The sequence below is a fragment of the Hylobates moloch genome, unplaced genomic scaffold (assembly GCF_009828535.3).
Source record: "Hylobates moloch isolate HMO894 unplaced genomic scaffold, HMol_V3 SCAFFOLD_4, whole genome shotgun sequence".
Taxonomy (NCBI): domain Eukaryota; kingdom Metazoa; phylum Chordata; class Mammalia; order Primates; family Hylobatidae; genus Hylobates; species Hylobates moloch.
Window position 1 is genome coordinate 31,997,825 of NW_026652279.1, and position 23,071 is coordinate 32,020,895.

Below are 23,071 nucleotides of genomic sequence, written 5' to 3' on the forward strand. Positions count from 1 at the left end.
AGGTCCCTTACACCTTTGTGTGCCCTGCAAGATTGGAGCACAGGGACTCATTGTGGCTGAGTGAATGGATGCTGGTGCTGGAATGCTACCTGCATAGTATGAATACATTTTCCCATTTTAAAAATAAGCAGTATTCACTCTAGAAAAATTTAGAATGTTCTAGAAAGGAAAAAGGAAAAACTTTTTAAAAAGCACCATCCAGGGGCAGGGCGTGGTGACTCACACCTGTAATTCCAACACTTTGGGACACTGAGGCAGCAGGATTGTTTGAAACCATCCTGGGCAACACAGTGAGACCCCATCTGTACGAGAAGAAAATGAAAAATTAGCCAGGTGCGGTGGTGTGCACCTGTAGTCCCAGTTACTCAGAAGTCTGAGGTGGGAGGATCACTTGATCCTGGGAGGCTGTGGTTGCAGTGAGCTGTGATCACGTCACTCCACTGCAGCCTGGATGATAGAGCAAGACGCTATCTCAAAAAAAAACAAAAAAGCACTATCCAGAGATACCTACTATTAACATTTTGCGTATTCACTTCCAGAAATTTTTTTATGTATTGTAATTGGGATCATAAAATACCAAAGGTTTTGTAACCTTTTTTCATGTAATATACAATAACAACACATACTCTTCTTCATTTTCTGTGGTTCCTATTTCCCTGCTAATGAAAAGGTAGGGTGTTTCCGGTTTGGGCTGTCACACACGGCACTGCAGTAGAGTCCTGGCACATGCTCCACCTGCTCACCTGGGATCCAGTCCTGGCTGGGGAATGGCCGCCTCGTCACGTGGGACACTTGAGATACACAGTGTTCAGTGGCCCTCCAGGGCAGCGTCGTGGTACACCCTCCACCCCAAGTTTCTTCAAAATGAAAGCTATTTTACTGCTTTATTTATAATGCTAAATGAACACTGGAAATTAGAGCAGTACAAAAAATAAGAAAAAATCACCTCAAATCCCAATACCCAGAGCCCAACTGTTAGCATTGTGGTGAACATTTTCCCAATACTTTATATACACATCTATACTTGCTCTTTTATAATCTCCTTTTAAATTTTTATTGAGCAATATGTCATGGATGTCTTTCCTCATCAGTAAATAGATTTGTATTATCGTTTTTTAAATGAGTCTCTAGCAGTTCATCATATGAAGACTCCTATTTTATTTTAACCTGTCCTCTGTTGATGAATTTCCAGGTTTTCTCTTTTTGGTAGGGGAGAGGAGAGTTGGAATAAACAAGAGTGAAGGGAACATATCTGTACATACATTTTGTACTCATTTGGTTTTTTCTCATGATAAATTTCTGTTAAGAGGAACTGTTGAAATCAGAAGAGAGGTGGGTGGATGGTGGATCCGTTTGGTTTGATTCTGTGCAATACAGACAGCCTTTGCTGAGCCTTTGCTGAGCTGTGGTTGAAGGGCATCAAACAGTCTCCTTTTCTAATGACACTCCCTTTTATAGATTGGCCAGGATCCTCGTTCGCCTGCCGGCACTCAGGTTGATGAGCTCCAACATAACAGAAGAACTTTTTTTTACTGGTCTCATTGGCAATGTTTCGATAGACAGCATAATCCCCTACATCCTCAAGATGGAGACAGCAGAGTATAATGGCCAGATCACCGGAGCCAGTCTATAGCGCACACCACACACCTGCCAAGGAGCAACAGAATCCTCCTGGGACCGTTCACATACAAAGAAAAGAAAAGTAGTGGTATTTTGGTATGTGCAAATATTTCTATATGTTAGCCATTTCCTGTCTGGTTTCTCCTTATCTGTTAATCCCAGACAATAGCAATTAAAAGACTAGTAGGATCCTTTCCTAAGAAATGTTTTAATGCCTTTTGATGAAGCAGCAGATTTTGGAACAATCTTTTAACTCAATTTGTATTTAGAAATAATCAAAGGGCAAAAAACAAAAAAAAGGTTTTATAATGTCAGAGACTAGTATTAAAGAAAACTGAAAGAACCTAAGAGAATAGGATGTGTGTATATATATATAAAAAAAGTCCTTGGAATTATAGATACTAATTACCAGGGTAATAATATTAGCACTTTCTAAGCACTTATCAATGTGTAATGTTAGCAACATCTTGCCTGTGGGCAGGGCAGTTGGAAAACTGTATATGTCTTTTGCCGAAATGCTAATGATTTCTGTGAAAACTCACTAGGGTACAGGAGACAATCATTTATGTTTAAGAAAAGAAGGCATCATTCCTAATTGTGTGCACATGTGGAGTTGAACTGAATTCTGTGAATGGAAACGTGGCTCATTTGCATCATGCAGTAAGTGGGAGTGTGGTAGCACAGTCGGTGGTGACCCAGTTCAGAAGCTTCTAGCCATAGAGCAGACACTTGTCAGGTTCCCTGACTACTTGGTCCTGGTTTCTGATGGGCATCTGCAGACTCCTATAGAACCTGGGGTTCTCCTCTGATGACTGGTTATCTGAATTGGATTGCAACTAGTCAGACATTAACTGCCAAGTGAGATGTACAGTTCCTCCAAGTGAAAACATCCCCAAGTCACATCCACCGCTCGTGGCAGGTGGAGCCTTGTGACCAAAAAGCGCAAGGTGGGCATTTGAGCTCTTGACAGTACTTCCAATACAATTGGGGGTGCTTGCGTGTTTGTCCAGATGGAGGAGTGTGGCCTTGGAGTGTGAGGGTTACCTTCCCAGGGCTTTCCACTCCAAATGCCCCCTTGAAAAGGGCTTGTGTTTCTGCAGCTCCATCAGAAAGAACTGAGGCTGGATTGGGGCTGAGCAGGAGCCTGCTGCCGCTTGGCCAGAGTGGTCAGGGCCTGGTAAAGCTGAATGGAAGGTTTCAGGACAATTTCTTCCTGTTGACCTTAAATACCAGATATTTTAAAAATGTGTGTAGACTCAGCATCTCTGTTGGCAAGTCTGTTAATGTTACCAGCACACTGTGCACTTTGGTTCCCCCAGGTGTGTGCTAGCCGACCATCCCAGAGCATTTTAAATGCAGGCTGCTTGCTCCTTAAAAACAACCCTCAATTTCCAGGGTGATAGTCTTTCTCCTCATAAATTGTAGCAACCAGAGTTTACAGCAAGAACAGAGTATGCGCTTAAAAGGAAGTTATGTCTAACTTCAAACACCCATAAATTCCCATGGATGTGAATATATAGCAAGCTTTTCCTGTTTGAGAATAGTGGCATGTGGAAGACCAGGTCAATTGCTTTGTCTTTTGCTTTTTAAATAGTCCAGATTAAGAAAATACACCCTGTTGGGTTAAATTTGCTTCTCTTGATTTGTTAATCCAATGATATCCAAAAAGATCCCTGGACACTCCCCTGCCTCACAGGTGCTGTGATCCGGCTCAGGCTGGTGCCACACATGTGCTCCACAGGGAGCAGTCTGGCCAGCTACAGACGCCCCTGTGGTGCCACACTGGACAGAATGGAAGCTGCTGCAGGCTTAAGGCAGAACAGGATGCTTGATCCTGAAGGGTTAGCAGCACTTTATGCAAGTCATTGTTAGTAGGGTAGGTGGGAACAGTGTCTCCAACTTCTAAATTCTTGTTTGGATTTAATTATATCATTTTATAATTCTTGCCTTGGCAGCAAATTTTGGAGAGTAGTGGGGGTGGCCATTATAAAATGATGGAAAGGATTTAATTTTGCCAGCTTAAAGTAATTTTTACTTTTCTAACCCTGATGTGTTCTCAGTTTCAAAATTAAGACAAAAAAACCAGCTGAGACAATGGAATTAGGGCAGGTTTGTTTCATTTCTGCTTGTGAGGATTTTAGTAGCAGGCATCCTGAAGCTCAGCTGTGCCTCTAACACAGATTGTTGCCTGCCTTCTGTCGTTTTGATTGAGAGTGACCATGAGGGCCATGTTGCAGTTCCCTGGGAATATAAGCATGACAGCTTTCAGATCCCAGTTCATGGTGTTGGGGAAAAGGTCTCCACCAGCCCCTCCTCTCATTCCCAGGTCATTCAGTGGCAGCCAGTAGGCCGCTTAGACTCAGGTTGGATAAGGAAGTGTTGCGGCTCTATTGAAACAACCTTGCAGAAAATGTGATTTTGCTTGGAAAGGTGCTGATTCTAACCTGGTCCTGCTCTTTAAGTCCCCTTGCTGGTGATGGCTGATTCCAGGGACTGTTTTGGGCTTTGAACATCTCTTGGTTGGTTTCTGAGATCCTCTTGGCCTTACTTTGAAGTGGCTTTTTCTTTAAGGATCACGTCCACATAACCTGAATTCTTGCTGCTTGAACTCATTTGAAGCCTTTGACTGCAGGTCCATTTCATCTCCTGTCAGGTTGGTTAAGGAAAGTCAGCCAAAGTCAAGAATTACTTAAAGAGATGCAAACCAAATATTTGTGCTCCAACTTTCACAGGGCTTGTAGCCCTTGTTAGCAGTTTGTGAAACTCTGGGTTTCATGAAGTGAGACTTGTCCTCTGGCTACTGAACTCCATGGAGCCACGTTCATGCTCCCTCTTATACTGGCCTGGCCGCTCCTCCCTCAGTGAGGAGAGGCAGCTGGCTCAGAGAGGTGGGACAGACACATGCTGTCATCAGTTAAGTGGGCTCTTTTCTAGAAGTATCTCAGATAATGTTGGGTTAAGACAGATAGATGCTGAAAATGGTGGAGATCATTACACATTAGCATAAAACAGGACAGGAAGAGATTTTTTGAAAGACCAAATTAGTTGAGCAAGTAATACTTTTCAAGTTATTCCTGGAAGTTGTTTTTAAGGAAGTATGTTACCTACCATACTCTCCTAATTTGACATTTCTGTGTGTCCTGAGGGGTTACATTATTTATTGTCTAACCCTTGCCATAAGGCTGTGGTTTGAGGTTCTTTTGCTGTTCTGGGCTTTATATTTAATTTCAGGTGTAGTCACTTCTAAGATGTGTAATTGCCCTCAAGAGGGACTGATTTTTAGCTTGTCATTGTCAGTGTTGAATGTGGACTCTTCTGAGGCAGTTAGGACACCAGCCATGGTGTTAACAGTGGATGCGTTAGGCTCCCTAATCTCAAGGCAATATCCACGCTACACACATACTTAGCTGTCTTGTTTGGGGGGATAGTTACGGCAAGGAGCAAAAAATTCTAAGGACTCTAGCTGTTTCTAGTGCTTTTACTTTCATAGTCCTTTGAGGACATTTCCTGCAGAGCACTCTTGCTCACAGCCCGCCCTCTACAGGGCTTCCAGCCCCTGGCTGCAATCAGCAGTTCATGCCACATCTGTACATCCATGTTCTGGGACCTGATCTCATTGGAGTCCAGAAGTTTGTTGCCCACTTTCCAATGTAAATGACTTTATGTGCAATGGGGTCATAGGTAACATTTTAACTCCTCTCTTAGTCCAGGTCATGGAAAGTCTCATCATCTGACAGCCACTTTTCTCCCAGGGAGGGCGGTGCCCATTGGGCCCTGGGAATGCCTGAGCCAGCAGAGCAGATGCCCCACGTGCTTCCTTTATCCAGCTTCCATTCTCTCGGTTATGAGGCTCTTTGAAAATGTCTTAACTTTGATGTAAGTTTTTAAAGCCAACCCCTCATCAAGACAGGGTTGGTTTGGGTCTTTTGTACACAGGGTCTGGACCTTCTCATTGTGTGCCTCCCACCAGCGTGCACTTCGCATGTCCGGCCCTGGGTCCCTTCAGCAGCATTGTGCGTGTACAGGTTTCTAGGCTGTAAGACTGAATGAATGTACATGTGTTTATATCCTCTCTATATGTACAGTGTATATAGTGTGTGTATGTGTACATAGATGTATATTATGTATACAGACATGTATCCAAACTTTCCTTATGTTTTAAAGAGAGTTTTTCATAAAGTTGCTAATGTAAACTGATGTGGGTGTTGCAAGGTCCCTTGGCAGGGAAGATTTGCTGGTGATTTTCTTCACTCCATTTTCCTTTGGGTGAGCCTGCCTGGGAAGGGCCATGAAGTCAGAATCTCCACTCTGCAGATGGAAGAATTCCAGGCAGAAGAGGTTCTGACAGGGTGACATTTCCCTATATTCTCTAGGTTCAGACAAGAGCCAGGAAGCTGGAAGACAGTTTATTTTAATATCCAAAACGAAGTGGGAATTTTTAACCTTTTCATGCACCTATTCATGGCCCTACCTGGAAGGAACTTGGCAGTTGGGTTGAGCCATCAGCATTCCCAGCTATTCAGCTCTGTTGAGTAGCCCAGAGACAGGCACCACGGTCAGAGATTCAGAAGGGTCTGTCAGTGAGGCCTGACTCCCAAAGATGGTAGCAATTTTCCAGGCTTGCGCTGTGCTCAGTCAGCAAGATGTGGGGCACTGTCCTATGATTGAACAAATAGTAATTCCCATCTTTCTATCGCCAGTTAAAAATAACCTACCAAGTATTATTCTTTAAAACTAAGCATGGATGTTGATGGCTAACTTTTGCGGCATATAAGCTACAGATCTCAAGTTACTTCTCTAACTGTAAGCATGTAAATGACTTTAACTCCTTTCTATAAATTATGATTTTAAATTTTCAGATAAGAATTGCATTTTAATATGGATATGTGTGCCCTTAAAAGCTACAGATACCAAATTTTCCTTGTCCAGGTCTATTCAGATGAATTTTCCCCCTTAATCTGGCCTTAAACTGAGACTCGGCCCTTGAGAGCCAGGGCCTGGCCCAGCAGTAGTTGCCCATACATAGACCTGGGAAGCAGGGGCCTGTTGGAAGGAATCACTGGATTGCTGCAAAAACTCACATAATCCACAGGTTACTCTTTTTCTTTTTAAAATAAGTTATCAAAATGTTTTAAAAATACTTTATGAGACCATAGTACTCAGTGCCTTTTGTGAGACAGTGGGTCATTTAGCCTTCAGCTTCCCTGTTTTTGATGTAGAGAAACCTTCTATTTCACTGGCCTCATCCCACAAGATTGTGCGACCTTTCCCCGTCATAGCCTGTCGTGACAATCACGCTATTGAAAGTGGCTTTCTAGTTAAAATGCAATTGGAAACTTGACAGTCTCTAAATGAATTGAAATAAAAAGTTTCCTTTGGGGCTATTTAGCTTAACAGCAGTCTACAAATAAATTGTGAGCTTAAGAAAAGTATCTTTGAGGGGAGAAAAATGTCAGATATTTTTAATGCCCAGCTATAAATAATTTTGGTGTCTTGATGTTTATACATGCAAAATAGAAAAAAATGTTCAACATTTATTGATTGATAGACTGTTAAAATTTAATGTTTGGAATAACATTTGGAAGTAGTAGACTTTGCATTAAAAAAATGCCTTTTCTTTAGGAAAGTATAATCAATTATTTTCATGACCATAGCATTCATGGACTCAAATGCTGCTGCCACACACAACTCAAGTGCTGGAATATTTTTCTACAGTCTCTGTTCTACGGATTATCTTGTAAACCAGTGTTCAACTAGTTTTATAACTGAAAAGCTGCACATTTTTCACAGTACAAGCCGTAGTTTTTACCTGTAGTTTGGACTTCTCTGTTAGAATGTAACTGCATTACCAGCCCTTTTAAAGGCATCTATCAAAGGAAAACTTGGGTGTTAGATTTTCTTGGGACCGTTTCTGTAACCTTTGCCCTTCACAATATAGAAAATATTGGTTTTGCCATTACATTTTAATGCCAGGTTTAAAACCTGTTGAAAGCTGCAGCTTTATACAGCTTTCTTCTCCCTGTGAAATCACTTTGTTTATGTGATGGCATTTAAAAAATAGCATGTTCTTTTTAAACTGAATTTTATATCTAATCAATGTCTTCAGTCTTGAAGAAGAATTTGCATTGTTGTGTTTGTATATAGAGTATTGCAGTGCATGAATTAGCTTTATGCATTTTATTAAATGCTGTTTCAATGTGGCATTATTGTTGTGGCTTAATACTACTACCTAAATGAGGTTTATACTATTAAAAGTGAATTAAAGACTAACGTGCATCCTGCTCTTCATTTTTCTTCAGTGATAGTAGTAATGCCTAGCCCCCAGACAATGCAGCGCTCTCCTGTATTGTGGAAATGAAGCATCCTGGTGGTCCTGTCTCTATGGCTCTCTGGCTCCTACCTTAGCCTTAGCGTCCAAGAGGGATTGGGCCCTCTGTGGTCCACTGGGCTTGTTAATACCTTTAGTGGGAACCCCTGGCAGGACAGTCTTTACATCAACCCAGCAGGGCAGCTCCCTGGTGTGGAGGTAGGGAAGCCACACAGATGTTTCTGGAGCAGAGCACAGTTAGGCTGCTGGACCATTCAGATGCCATTACAGACAGGCCTTAAATTGGCAAGCTCATTCTCTAAGGATACGTGCTATCAAGGGCAAAAATAAGCTCCAAAAGTTTCAGAAGTTAGAACATATTCATTATGTCATCTGACCTCTCATGTTCCAGGTAAAAATTCTGAGGTCCAAAATCTGATGCATGACAGAACTCACTGGCAGCCAGATAGGGCCTCACTCCATCACCCAGGCTGGAGTGCAGTGGTACAGTCATGGCTCACTGCAGCCTCAACCTCCTGGGCTCAGGCGATCCTCCTGCCTCAGCCTCCTGAGTAACTGGGACCACAGCAGATTCAGGTTTAGATGGTGCTGCCAGGTAGTGCCTCAAAGAGAAGAAAAGTGGTCACTTCAGAAGAATAAGGCTGTGAACACTGCTTGTGCAAATAAAATTAAGAACATGTTATTATAAAATCCTCACATTTTCTCTAATTTTCTCCCATTTCTGTATATTTCAAACCCATCTTTCATCACTACTAAACAAAATAGGGAAAGACAAAGGTTTAAAGAGAAACTATCCAAGATCAAGTAGCCTACAGGGAACAAAAAAAGAAAATAACGTTTATTTCCACAAATTGCTGCCTGTGAAGCTGGCCACACAAGCAGTAACCACCATAGGAATGCTGCTGTCTCCACACATGTCCCTTCAGGGTCTGGGCTGTCCACGTTACTGCCCATCACTCCTGTGTCAAGCCTGAACTCAAACCCTAGTTTTCTGTCCCATTAGGGACTAGACATTTATTCTGCCCAGAGAAGGGTCACCACTCCTTTTGGTTCAAGACATTCCTGCTGGGTTAGCAGCCTCTTTGGGCCCTAGAGGGAAGGAATACTCTCATAAGGCTTTCTGTGTCACTAGCTATGGAGATCTACACTGCAGATGAAAGCCAAAAGGAACTAGGTGCTTTCTGAAGAGCCCTTGCAGCCAAGTAGAACGCCCAGGCAGGTGGTACCAAGGTCAAGACTTCAGTCAGTTGGGTGGGGAACTGAAACCAACAGACATGGGAGGGCTCTCTGTGGAGGAGAGCTTTTTCCACCCAGCCAAAATGCTGATCGCAGAGAGACAAGATGCTAGATTTCAATTAAACACTCCCTTTGTAAGTCTGTCACTCAAGGAACACCTGTCCACTATACATCAGTCTCTGCCCACCTTCCCCTCCCACCCCTGACAAGCCATCAACCCGAACCCAGATCTGGTACAGAATCAAACTTGAGCATCAAATGTAAAAGATCCAAAACTGCTCAATGTAATGGATAATCTCCAACAGTTAATGAAACACATTGTAGTATGACATCATTTCACCAGCCAGCTACTTCATGTGGCAGAAAAGGTAACCTTTTCCCCATTTTACAGACAAAACCAGTTACAGACCTGGAAAGCTTTAAGACTTGACCAAGGCCCCAGCACAGGTAGAGGAATGAAAACTTCAGTCCTGCTCTGTCAAGCACCACTGTCCTTTTTTAATTCTTTTAACCACTGTCTTCCTGTATCAGATAAAGTCAAGTCTCCTTGGCTGAGTTTCTAGGGGTCCATGGTCCACCCGGTCCTTCACTTTATAATTAAACTTATTTTAATTTTTTTTTTTTCTTGAGACAGTCTTGCCCTGTGGCCCAGGCTGGAGTGCAGTAGCACACGATCATGATTCACTGCAGCCTTGACCTCCCAGGCTCAAGAGATCCTCACACCTCAGCTTCCCAAATAGCTGGGACTACAGACGCGAAACACCACATCCAATTTTTGTATTTTTTGTAGAGACAAGGTCTTGCCATGTTGCCCAGGCTGGTCTCGAACTCCTGGGCTCAACTATCTGCCCACATCAGCCTCCCAAAGTGCTGGGATTACAGGCATGAGCCACCACACCCAGCCTAGCTAAACCTATTCTTAAGGTGACCCTAGAGGGCTCTGCTGTCTTCTGGAGGCTGAAACCTCCACTTTAGCATAACTAAAGTGACAGTAACATCAGTGTCCTATGAGGAAAGAACAAGGAAGGTGCTCAGTAATGCAGCACTCCCTCCTCCAGAGCTTGGTAAGCAGGGCCTGAGGGAGCCAGCAGAGCCAGGTGGCCAGCTATAGACACCATCCCCCCAGCAGGGCCCCAACGTCTCCACCAGGTGGTGTCTCCTCTTTTCCTCCATGGCCTACAAACCTCTCTGCTAATGCACACAGTGGCTGGGCCACGGGCTGGCAGTGGCTGACTGGGCAGCAGGTATGTGCCTGAGTGAGGCTGGCCTGTCAGCCACTGGGGCTCCTCCATCTCTGGTCCATAGCTAGGCCCCCCAGCAGGCAAGGGTAATCAACTATACTTAAAAAAGTGAGCACTGCACAAAGGGTTGCCTTTGGATTTCTGAAAAATACCCCAAGGAACTGAATGGAGGGGTGTCCACACTGCCAACCACAGACGGTGCTAGCCAGACTCAACCACAGCAGCCCTTATGTTCTCCAGAGTAGGGGCCAGAGGAAGATTCAAAGCCAGCGGAGACCAGTAAAGGGTCGCAGGACCAAAACAGGTGTCAACAGGCTGTGGCCTTAACCTCCCAGGCCCAAAGCCTTTCTACTACACAGGCCTTCCTCTTCACTAGGACCAGATACACACCAAGCTGCTATTAGGAGGCGTTTTATTGACCAGCAGAGCAGGGATATTCATTTAGCAGCTCAGCTTCAGACCCTCCTCTCGCACATCCTTTTACACAGGTGTATAAAGTCCTTTTAATGCAAAAGGATTTCCAGAGTCTCCAGGGACAGAACCAGGGGCTTCCCTGGGCCAAAGTAATCCCATTCCAATCTCCCCACTGGTCAGACACCATCACCCCAGCCCACAGTGACCATGGGCCTTAGTCCTGGGCACTGGCTTTCAGAGCGGCTTTGTACTTCCCCCTCATCTCCTTGGGTAATGGCACCAGGCTGGGGCAGGGCACCTGCCCTTCCACTTCACAGATGCACTCCCGCAGGCAGTACTTTCGAGGGCCAAAGTTGGCTGGGTGAGACAGCTGCTTTTTCTCCTCCTCTTCCCTGAGGGTTTCCCTGCCAAAGAGCACAGATGGCAACCAAGCATTTGGCAACTCTGAGTGGCAGGCACAGGGCAGTTTCTCAGCCGAGACAACCCCACCATCCACCAGGGACACCTGGATCTCCTGCCTTCTAACCTGATCCTCACTGTCAATGCCTATCGCTTCTCCCTGCTGGCCCCTGAGGAGAGGGCTGAAAGAAGACCTGCTGTTGTCCCCTCAGACCACACAGGAGCAAGCCTACACAGTGTGGTCAGCCTATCTGCTGCCACAGGTGGGGCTCACAGCTCTGACAAACAATCACAAGATAAAGGAGCCTGAAAAGGCCTCTGTGTGGTTTCTCAAAGACAGACTTTTTCGGCTTCCCTCCCTTTCTGTCTCCTCTCATTCATGGAAAGAAAGACCTGTCACCAGGAGCCCTGGGGCTAGATGTCTGCTAGCTCCAAGCTGAGATTCCCAGGAGAGAAGGGTTAGCAGCTGCACAGGGCCACAAGTCAGCTGCATTTCAGCTTCCCGTCCCCCGCAAGAGGGAGAGAGGTACTTCTCACACTGTACAGCCTAGGGAGATAAAGCTTATAGAGGTTTAATGATTTGGTAAAGAGCAACATCAGAAAGAACTGATTCTACAGCCCCAGCTCTTGTTAGTGTCTGGGGTTCACTGTCAGAGAATCTTACCTCTCAACACCCTTCCCACACACCCCTTTCTTCCTCAAATTCTCTGGGCTGAGAAGTTTGCTCCTTCCAGGTCAAACCAAACAACTCACTCATTCTTCCCCAAGATTTTTCTGATGTGCTCCATGATCTCCTTATTGCTCTTGGTCTCCACATCCACCAGGACCTGCTCCCCAGAATCTGGAAACGGAAAGCACAGGGCAGAAAAGAAACAGAACTCACAGCACACTCAGCCTCAAAAAGTTGTAATTTGGGACTTGCTTTTAGTGGCAGAAACATTTTAATAATAGATATATTTGTTTACATAATCCATAATACTACCCTTCCTTTTTCCATTTTTCTTTAGACCTGAGCAAGCACAAACTTTAGATTTGTAAAAAAAATGCCATTTTAATAGAAAGACATTCCATGTTCATGGATAGAGAGACTCAATATTCTTGAGATGGCAATTCTCCCCAAACTGATCTACAGATTCATTAAATCCCTATCAAAATCCCAAGCGGTGTTTCTGTAACACCTGAAGTTAAGCCTGAAATTCATATGGAAATGCAAAGGACCCAAAAGAGCCAAAACAATTCTGAAAAACGAGAAAATGGGAGAACGTTTACTTTCCAATTTCAAATTTACAATAAATTGAAATTACTATAATCAAGACAGTGTGGTACTAGTATAAGAATATGGCCGGGCGCAGTGGCTCAAACCTGTAATTCCAGCACTTTGGGAGGCTGAGGCAGGTGGATCATGAGGTCAGGAGTTCAAGACCAGCCTGGCCAACATAGTGAAACCCCATCTCTCCTAAAAATACAAGAAATTAGCTGGGAGGCAGGAGAACTGCTTGAACCCAGGAGGCAGAGGTTGCAGTGAGCAGAGATTGCACCACTGCACTCCAGCCTGGGTGACAGTGTGACTTTGTCTTGAAAAAAAAAAAAAAAGAATAGACATACACTGTAATGGAACAAAACTGAGTCCAGAAATAAACGCTTATTTGTAAGGTCAATTGCTTTTCAGCAAAGATACCAAGATAATTCAATGAAGAAAGATAATCTTTTCAACAAATGGCGCTGGGACAACTGGCTATCTATATGCTAATAATAAGTGAATTTAGACTTTTACCCACAACATTAAAATTTTAAAAATTAAAACTCCAGGAGGCTGAGGCAGGAGAATAGCTTGAACCCTGGAGGCAGAGGTTGCAGTCAGCTGAGATCGTGCCACTGCACTCCCGCCTGGGCAACAGGGCGAGACTCAACCTCAAAAAAAAAAATTAAAACTCAAAATGGATTTGAGACCTAAATGTAAGCGCTCAAACTTTTATAAAACTTCTAGAAGAGAACACAGGAGAAAATTGTCATGACCTTACCTAGGCAAGTATATTTTGGAGATGACATTAAAAAACATAATCCATAAAAGAAAAAAAACTATAAATTGAAAAATCAAAATTAAAAACTTTTACAGTACAGGAGACACCATAACCCACAGTCTGGGAGAAAATATTTATAATGCATATATCTGATAAAGGACTTATATCCAGAATATATAAAAAACTCACAACTCAATAAGACAATCCAACTAATAAAATGGGCAAAACATCTGAATGTATTAGTTCATTCTCTCACGTTGCTATAAAGAAATACCTGAGACTGAGTAATTTATAGAGAAAAGAGGCTTAATTGGCTCATGGTTCTGCAGGGTGTGCAGGAAGCACAGCAGCTTCTGCTTCTGGGGAGGCCTCAGGAAGCTTCCAATCATGGCAGAAGGCAAAGGGGGAGCGAAGAGTCTCACATGGTGGAAGCAGGAGCAAGAAAGAGAACGGGGAGGTGCCACAACTTTTAAACAGCCAGATCTCAAGAGAACTCACTATCACAACCACAGTACCAAAGGGGATGGTGCTAAACCATTCATGAGAAACTGCCCCCACGGTGACTGGAGCAGGCCCATCACACCCTACCTCAATATTGGGAATTATAACAACATGAGATTTGGGTGGGGACACAGATCCAAACCACATCACTGAATAAACATTTTAAATTTTTTTGAAGGGCTAATAATAAGCATACGAAATGATGAGATCTCAATGAGTCACTAGGAAAATGCAAATTAAAACCATAACAAGATATGCAAATGGCTAAAATTTTAAAAGCACAGACAATACCAAGTGCTAGTGAGGATGCAGAGTAACTGGAACTCTCATACGTTGCTAGTAGAAATGCAAAATATTACTGCCACCTTAGCCAGTGAGTTAAGACAAAATAAAAAAGATTGGAAAAGAAGTATAACTGTCTTTATTTGCAGATGACATTATTACGGTGCATGTAGAAAATCCTAAGCAATCTAGAAAATAAAAACTACTGGACATAAGTGAATTTAGGATAGAACGCACCTGCACTCAACCTTGGCAACAGTGAGACTCCGTCTCACTGTTTTTTTTTAATTTAAAAAAAAAAAATTTTTTTTTAAATGATAAACTGAATTCATCAAAATTGAAATTTCTGCTCTTCAAAAGACACCACTAAGAAAATGAAAAGCAGGCCACAAACAGAGAAAACAGTCACAAGACATTATCTCCAACAAAGGAAATGCACCCAGAACACATAAAGAACTTGACAAGAAAGCAGCCTGTTTTTTTTTTTAATGAAAAAAAAGATTCAGGCTGGGCGCAGTGGCTCATGCCTGTAATCCCAGCACTTTGGGAGGCCAAGGCGGACGGATCACGAGGTCAGGAGATCAAGACCATCCTGGCTAACATCGTGAAACCCCGTCTCTACTAAAAATACAAAAAATTAGCCAGGCGTGGTGTGGCGGGCACCTGTAGTCCCAGCTACTCGGGAGGCTGAGGCAGGAGAATGGCGTGAACCCGGGAGGCAGAGCTTTCAGTGAGCCAAGATCGCGCCACTGCACTCCAGCCTGGGCAACAGAGCGAGACTCCGTCTCAATTAAAAAAAAAAAAACAAAAACATTCAAACAGACTGTTTACAAAATAAATATCTGAGTGGCCAATAAGCACAGGAAAAGATACTTGGGGGAAATGCATATTAAAACTCCAATGAGATATACACCCAATGGAATGGCTAAAATTTAAAAGACAATTTGGTAGGCAGAATAATGGTCCCCAGAGATGTCCACGTCCTAACCCCCAGAACCTTACACAGCAAAAGGGACTCTGCAGATGTGATTCGCGTTAAGGGCTTTGAGTTGGGGAGAGGATCCTGGATCATCCAGTGGGCCCAGGTTAACCCCATGGGTCCTTACAACTGCAGCACCTGACCGGGCTGTGGTCAGAGGGAGGTGGAAGGATGGAGGGACAGCCGCATATGCAAGGTTGCTGGCTTTGAAGATGGTAGAACGAGGCCACAAGCCAAAGAATGTGGACAGGCCCTAGAGTCTAGGAAACGCAAGAACATGGGTTCACCTCAAGCCTCCAGATGGAAGGCTCTGCTGACACTGGTTCCAGCCCATGCTGGACTTCTAACCCACAGATCTGCAAGATAATACATTTGTGTGAAGCCACCAAGTTTGTGGTCAATTGTTACGGCAGTCCTGGGACATTAATACAACAATACCAGCATAAGCGAGGACGGGCAGCTGCTGGAACTCCACCCTGTGACTAGAGTGCAACACGGCACAATCGCTTTGGAAAGGCGGTGCCTGAGAACCTTAAATACATAGCTGCTCTGTGACCTGGGAGTTGCACTCAGGTATACCCCCAGGAGGCCTGAATGCCTCTGTCCACAGACAGAGACCTGCGCAGCCTACGTGCACGTTTACTGTAACTTTCTTCTTGGCAGCCAGGAGGCCCGCCACTCAAACCTCCCTTCAAGCAAGGACCTCCCAGGAGTTGCCGCTGAGCTGACAGCCCTGTAGAGTACTGCTGGGATTTGCACAGCACTTGGGTAGCCCGTGCTCTCCCTGTTCGGGGCCTGGGGTCTGGCCTTCACAACCCAACACAAGGCTAGAATGTCCTGCTGTGCTGGCCAATGCTCCCAGAGCTGTGTCGTCCTCACCTGTAGTTCTGGCAATTTTCCCTGCCCGGCTTCCTCACTCTCCTGGTTTCTTTCAAGGTCTTCTCTCTCATAAATCTCATATTTCTAACTCTCTCGGCATCTTACAAAAATCTAAAAGGTCATCAACAGGTGAGTGGACACACTGCGGTACATTCACAGAATGGAATACCACCCAGCCAGAAACAGGAAGAACCACGAAACATGTAACCTGGGTGAATCTCAAAACATGAGTAAAAGACACCAGGCTCAAGGGAACATATACCGTGAGATTCTAGTTACATGACATTCTAAAACAAAATGCATCTATAGTGAAAGAAGGGATAACGGGTTGCCTCTGGTGGAAGGGAAATTAACCAGAAAGTGGCACTAAGGAACTTCCTGCAGTGCTGGGGCATTCTGCATCTTGGGGCATGTACATAAGTGTACAGGTATATAGCAATGGCCAGTACCCATCCAGCTGCACGTGCTACTTGGGTGTGCCATTACCAGCACACTGAAGTAAATTACACCTCAATAAAGTTGGTTTTAAAAACACAAGCAAAGCTCACATGCACAAACTGCCACAGGGCCACCCTTCCAACCTTGCCTGTTGTCCTGTTTCTCACAGTACTAATCTTTTCTTTTTTTTTTTTTTTTTTTTTTTTGAGACGGAGTCTCGCTCTGTCACCCAGGCTGGAGTGCAGTGGCGCAATCTCGGCTCACTGCAAGCTCCGCCTCCCGGGTTCACGCCATTCTCCTGCCTCAGCCTCTCCAAGTAGCTGGGACTACAGGCACCCGCCACTACGCCCGGCTAATTTTTTGTATTTTTTTAGTAGAGACGGGGTTTCACCATGGTCTCGATCTCCTGACCTCGTGATCCGCCCGCCTCGGCCTCCCAAAATGCTGGGATTACAAGCATGAGCCACCGCGCCCGGCCATCTATTTTTTTTTATTAGACAGGGTCTCACTCTGTTGCCCAGGCTGGCGTGCAGTGGTGCGATCTTGGCTCACTGCAACCTCTGCCTCCCAGGCTCAAGCAATCCTCCTGCCTCAGCCCCCCAAGTAGCTGGGACCACAGGCATATGCCACCACACTGGCTAAATATTTTTTTGTAGAGACGGGGTTTCACCATGTTGCCCATGTTGGTCTCGAACTCCTGAGCTCAAGAGATCCACCCACTTCAGCCTCCCAAAGTACTGGGATTACAGGGGTGAGCCACTGCGCCACCAGGCCCACAGCACTCATCTTTTTTTTTTTGAGATGGAGTCTTGCTCTGCCACCCCGGCTGGAGTGCAGTGGCACGATCTCAGCTCACTGCAAGCTCCGCCTCCTGGGTTCACGCCATTCTCCTGCCTCAGCCTCCCGAGTAGCTGGGACTACAGGCACCTGCCACCACACCCAGCTAATTTTTTGTATTTTTAGTAGAGACAGGGTTTCACCATGTTAGCCAGGATGGTCTCGATCTCCTGACCTCGTGACACACCCTCCTCGGCCTCCCAAAGTGCTGGAATTACAGGTGCAAGCCACTGCGCTTGGCCCTAATCTTTTGTTAAAATTTATTGTTCATTCTGTCTCCCTCTGCTGGATATAATCTCCACCAGGGCAGCAGAAATCTTTGTGTGGCTTCCTGACATCCCAGCCTCCGGACCAGCACCTGGTCCTAGGGAACATGTGTTACATATTGGTGGAATGAATGAAAAAACATGGTCATTTTGTTTCCTGAAGCATTTCCCAACCTACACTTCATTTGATTCTCATAGCCATGTAAGGCAGACATTTTGCCTTCAGGTGACAAACTTTAAAATGGGTCTGTTACTTGCTCAGGATCAAAGTGTCTGAGAGCTGGGCCAGAACAGCTGCCCTCCTCGTTTTCCAGCATGGAGCCAAACTTAATGGAATAAACATCACTTAGCGCCTGGTCCAAACATGAACAGCATCGTATAAGTGCATGCAGTCCTCAGAGGACACACACAGCACTGAGACAGAGGGGTTCTGGGGGCATGTGGGAGGTCACTCTAGGATGCAGGGAAGGCTTCCTAGAAGTGGTGCCCATACTGAGCCCTGAGGAATTTTTTTTTTTTTTTTTTTTTTTTCAGTTAAATAAGCAAACGCAGGTAGAAAGGGGATTCCAGGCCAGGAACAATCTTGAGCAAAGGCATCACAACCTGGTGTGACAAGGGACTTTGAGTGCCTCGGTATGGGGAAGCCAAAGGTGCAGGAGTCACAGACACACCATGACAGCGCGCGCTGCAGCTCATCCTGACGCTCCCGCAGGAAGGATGCAGTCTCTCCAGGCATGTCTGGGACAGCCCCTGGACCATGGCGAGGGCCCCACTCACCTAAGTAGAATCGCAGGAAGGGTGACGGCGTCATGTTCTTAAACATCATGATCTGCACCCAAGGGTTTTTATATTGAATCTGAGGTATGTTGAAAAATACAAATTTCCTGCAAAAGGGAAGAAATGAAGCCTATGAAACAGAGTTTTTAGCCTAAAATTTTACGCATGGGTATTTTTTTAGGGAGAAAGTCCAGCATTTTCATCAGATTCTCAGAGGACCCAAAAAGGCTGAGAAAAAACTCGCAGGGATCCTCTTAGAAGATTCCCTGAATGGCTTGGGGATCCCTGGGCAGGCATTTGAGGAGAAAGAAATCTGTATCCCAACCTGCACTGCAAGCTAACCTAACACCAATGCCAAAGCACCACTGAAAATGAAACCATGAAAGGTACTACATCGTGATTTGTGTCGTGAAGACAAGGTGTAAACATGAGTGGTAGTTCATGGAGCTGTATACTTACAGGTGTGCACTGTATCTAGGTTATACCACAATTTTAAAATAATGAGACCAATGTATTTACACATGGGGGAACAGTTTTACAATTTAGGAGTGGAGGAACACCTTTAAACTTAGAAGATTTAAACAGATTTATACTCCAGAGAAACAAAAGGCCTTGCCAAAAAAAAAAAAAAAAAAGCATAATCACAGTATTCTATTTGGCTCAACTGTGTATAGCACTTACAAAGTAATATTAATCTGAACGCTGAATATCGTCCTATACAAAATTTGGAATAATGATACTGGGAGGAGTGGGTGGAAGAGTATGGAGGTTTTGGGGGTGAGAAGTAGCAATGATGGTGAGAGACATTCCATAGTGACAAGTCCACAGATAACACCTAAAGCTAAAAATCAACAAGTAGCTCTCAGCCAGGTGCAGTGGCTCACACCTGTAATCCCAGCATTTTGGGAAGCCCAGGCAGGAAGACTGCTTGAGCTCAGGAGTTTGAGACCAGCCTGGGCAATATAGGGAGACCCTGTCTCTATAAAAAAATAAAAAATGAGCTGGGCATAGTGGTACATGCCAGTGGTCCCAGCTACTTGGGAGGCTTAGGCAGGAGGATCGCTTAAGCCCCGGAGTTTGAGGTTGCAGTGAGCCAGATCTGTGATTGCACCACATTCCAGTCTAGGCGACAGAGCAAGGTCCTATCTCAAAAACAAAACAAAACAAAACAAAAAAAGCGGCTCTCTGAGGATGTTATTTAACTATATGGGCATAAGACTCAAATTAAATAGTTAAGCCACCGGGTGCAGTGGCTCATGCCTGTAATCCCAGCACTTTGGGAGGCCGAGGTGGGCAGATCACAAAGTCAGGAGATCGAGACCATCCTGGCTAACACGGTGAAATGCCGTCTCTACTAAAAATACAAAAAATTAGCTGGCGTGGTGGCGGGCACCTGTAGTCCCAGCTACTCAGGAGACTGAGGCAGAAGAATGGCGTGAACCCAGGAAGCGGAGCTTGCAGTGAGCCGAGATCGCGCCACTGCACTCTAGCCTGGGTGACAAGAGCAAGACTCCATCTGAATGAATGAATGAATGAATGAATGAATAAATAAATAAATAAATAAATAAATAAATAAATAGTTAAGCCTTGAAAACTGCTGCCTCTAGGGGAGGAATGGAGGCCTTGGAGATCCCCACAGCACACAGGCCTGGGAGCTCAAAGGCTGAATCTACCTTCCAGGGCGCAGGAGGCCTCTGATCAGTTCCCACCCCACTGCAGAGTATCCCAGTGTCACAGAACTTTTTACAAATAAACCAGGACATAGCCAGGTGAGATGTTCCCATACTTTAAACTACTAGGACAGAAATGCAACAGAGATCTTAAAATGGTTCTTGCTGAAACACAGGACGAAAGTTAATAATGGCAGGAACCTTGAGTTGAGCACCTGCTGTATATGCCAGACACTTTGCTAGGCACCTGACTCTCCAACCCCAGAAGGTGGGGTTTTACAGTTTAAGGAAACTAAGGTCACAAGTTAAGTAAACTGCCCCAGGTCTAACTGGGCTGATTAGTCTGGCCTTCAATCACACTGTTCTGTCACCATCAAATTCACCCTGAGGCTTGGGGGCCACTTGTTTAGGGTAGAACACCTGGCAAAGGTGAGTAAGGACGTGGCCCTCAGATACTAAATAAGGCACCTTCCCACTGCCCCCAGCAGGTACCCAAAGACTAGCTGGACCGGTCGCAGGCACTTGGGATGGAGATAGGTCCCAGTGGGGCAGCTGAAGTGCTGAGGGCACATGAACAAACAAGGGCTGGGGACTGGGGGAGGAGTGCGGCTAGCCAGAGCAAGGCAGACAGACTCCAACGCACGGGTACAAGATCACAGAGGGCACAGGTGGCACAGGCCAGCCCCTACCACCAGGAACAAAGAAACAGTGAATGGCTGTTTGTATCTCATTTACCTAGAGGACATTAAAATATCTGAGAATGTGAGTAAGAGGCTCACAGGCTTATTTTGATTGGCTGGCCATTTAAACGCCAGAGATTTACATAAAAATCTGGATTTCAGCTTCTTGACAAATCAGAAATTCTCCACGGAGCCCGCAATGCCAAACAGTGAAGGGCCCTCTGGATAGGGCACGTGCTCTCCAGCTCGCTGCGGGCCGCACCGAGACCCCCCACCCCTTCCCATTATCTGCCCGGCAGGTGCCGTGGGACAAAGGTGTGCACAGTTGTGCAGTAGGTTATGAAGGAGTATCTGGGTGCCCATACACCCTAAGACTAAGACCAAGTCTTCCAGGAAGCCATCAAGCCAGCTGATTCCAGGCAAGCAGGTCCAAGTTCTCAGATTCACCTGCGCAGAGCAAATGGCTAGGAAGTGGCTTCCGGTTCTCTTTAAGGGCCATGCAGTGAAGGTCCGTCACCAAGGGGACCATGCCCCACAAGAAGTTGCTCCCCGCCCCCACGCCTCATTTTGATCCAGCATACACCCAGTCCCAGTTTCTGCGGGCTAAGGCTGCCTCTTCCATCACTGCTGAACTCCCAGCACACAGCACACAGCCTAGCACTCAGAGTGTACTCAATAAATGTAGACTTCATACCTGCAGAGCCTGAGGCACTGCTTAGGGCTGCCTCAGGGTCAATCCAAACCTTTCACTTGCCAACTGCCATTCAATGAGTCCCTACTCTGTTCCAAGCTGAAAGACATCCTAGGCGTCCCCTATAGTTCCCTCTAGTGGGGGTAGGGTCTGCTGCTGCACAGCTGACATAAGTAATCACTTCCTTCCAAACCTTGAGTCCCGAAGGAAGCGTTTTCACTTACTCCCGGCCACACTGCCCGGCTCACCGCTCACTGGCTGGCATGGTGTCTCGTGGAGCCGCAAGTTACTTAACCTCTCTGTGCGCTTCCCCAGCCTTAGAGTGGGGATAAGCTGGGGTTTCTGTAGGCATCATAAGAGAGAAAGCGCGAGAAGCATTCAGAACTATGCGAGACATGATCAGTGTTCGCCGCTGTTATTTCTCTCATTTTATCCTCAGATTCGTCCTGGGGTGTCACCCCCGTCACCCCGAGAGGATCTGCGACTGCCCCTCCCCAGCGCTTGCCTTGCTGGCCACAGGGGCCAAGGGAACTGGTGGCCTCCCTCGGGTCAGCCTCGCCCACCGCGCCGGAGGAAGGAGATCCAGGAGTGGGGTTCTTGTCCTCCGCCCCCCAAACCTCGTCACGACTGCAGCCGGCCCGGCGGGGGCCCCGCCGTCCGCCTCAGTCTGGGACCTCTGTAAAATGGGGGTAACCGCGCCGACCTGAGGGGCCCGCCCCGCGGCTGAGCGGCCGCCCAGAGCGACTCGGGAGCTCACGTTACCAGCAGGCTGGCACGACTAGCAGGTTACGGCTCGCCAGGCTGCCGGGGCTGCGACTGACCTGGCGCCCTCGCCCAGCTCCCCGTGCGTGTTGTAATTCACTGTCATGACCTTCACGGAGTCCTTGAACACCACGTTCCCCTGGCTCAGATATTGCAGGGTGCGGCGGATGGGGAAGCGGCCCTTCATGGGCATGGCGGCGACGGTGGCGGGGCCGACCCCACGGGCCGCGAGCCGAGCAGCGACGAGAAAGAACTAGCTAGCACCCGCGCGGATCTCACGCCGCTTCTCCCCCAGAGCCAGGTTCCACTTCCCGCGCAGACGCACAGGAGACGCTTCCCGGCGGGCAGCGCACGCCGCGGAGCACCCTGGGACTTGTAGGCGGCCTTCGACCCGGCGCGGCGAGAACCGGTGTGTGCATCTTCGCTTTAGGACGCCTTCCCCTTGGAAGGTTTAGGTTGTCGCGTCCTGTAAATTAGTCATTTCCCCATCCACCCACGGGAAAATATTTTTACAAGGCTAAAAGTCAGACATTGCAATAAGAAATAATCAGGAAAGCTGAGTTTGGATACCAAGTCAGCTGATAACGTCTATTGAAACTAAAGTCCATTTTTCTCCCTGAACATCTCCAGTTTTATCATGAAGAGTTCAAACTGCACTTTCTGACATTGACTTAGACTTCTTAGCAAAAGAAAAAAAGACAGTGTGGGATCAATTCCTTCCTAAATTCAGCCACTTAACTCAGGACCTCAATTTTTTCGTAAACAAACTATGGGTGAGATGCATTTCTAGGGCCAGGCGCTGTGGCTCCCGCCTGTAAACCCAGCCTTTGGGGAGGCCGAGGCGGGAGGATCGCTTGAGGTCAGAAATTCGAGACCAGCCTGCCCAACATGGGGAAACCCCGTTTCTACTGAAAATACAAAAATTAGCCTGGTGTGGTAGCAGCGCCTGTGGTCCCAGCTACTCAGAAGACTGAGGTGGGAGGATCGCTTGAACCAGGGAAGCGGAGGTTGCAGTGAGCCGAGATCGCGCCACTGCACTCCAGCCTGGGC

General features: G+C 46.2%; 2 protein-coding genes across 17 annotated transcripts in view; one reads left to right on the plus strand and one right to left on the minus strand.

The window, feature by feature from the left end:
• The window catches only part of NR2C2 (nuclear receptor subfamily 2 group C member 2), a 103,241-nt gene extending 95,351 nt beyond the window's left edge, over positions 1-7,890 (plus strand). For all 12 annotated transcript variants that reach the window (XM_032149803.2, XM_032149804.2, XM_058437314.1 and 9 more), the window contains one exon: positions 1,459-7,890. In XM_032149803.2, the coding sequence (XP_032005694.2) occupies positions 1,459-1,633 (175 nt within the window). In that variant the 3' untranslated portion in view covers positions 1,634-7,890. The remainder of the gene's footprint in view (positions 1-1,458) is intronic.
• MRPS25 (mitochondrial ribosomal protein S25) lies at positions 871-22,328 on the minus strand. 5 transcript variants are annotated; one of them, XM_032149810.2, is made up of 6 exons: positions 22,081-22,328; positions 18,219-18,325; positions 11,992-12,079; positions 8,326-11,243; positions 6,092-6,278; positions 871-1,647 (listed from the first exon to the last, which is right to left on the minus strand). In XM_032149810.2, exons 1-4 carry the CDS (start codon positions 22,212-22,214, stop codon positions 11,054-11,056), a joined length of 519 nt encoding a protein of 172 aa, XP_032005701.1. In that variant the 5' UTR covers positions 22,215-22,328; the 3' UTR covers positions 871-1,647; positions 6,092-6,278; positions 8,326-11,053. The 5 variants fall into 5 exon arrangements, with proteins under 5 accessions (XP_032005701.1, XP_032005699.1, XP_032005698.1 ...); XM_032149808.2 differs by having other exon boundaries at positions 871-1,671; XM_032149807.2 differs by lacking the exon at positions 6,092-6,278 and adding an exon at positions 4,065-4,266 and having other exon boundaries at positions 8,257-11,243.
• Positions 22,329-23,071: the final 743 nt, after the last annotated feature.

Excerpts from the sequence above, each read along its gene's own strand:
- MRPS25 (XM_032149810.2), bottom strand. The coding sequence starts at position 22,214 with ATGCCCATGAAGGGCCGCTTCCCCATCCGCCGCACCCTGCAATATCTG. Across the intron at positions 18,326-22,080 it reads GAGCTGGGCGAGGGCGCCAG|GAAATTTGTATTTTTCAACA; the intron begins GTCAGTCGCAGC and ends TCCCTTTTGCAG. Across the intron at positions 12,080-18,218 it reads CTTCCTGCGATTCTACTTAG|ATTCTGGGGAGCAGGTCCTG; the intron begins GTGAGTGGGGCC and ends TTCCGTTTCCAG.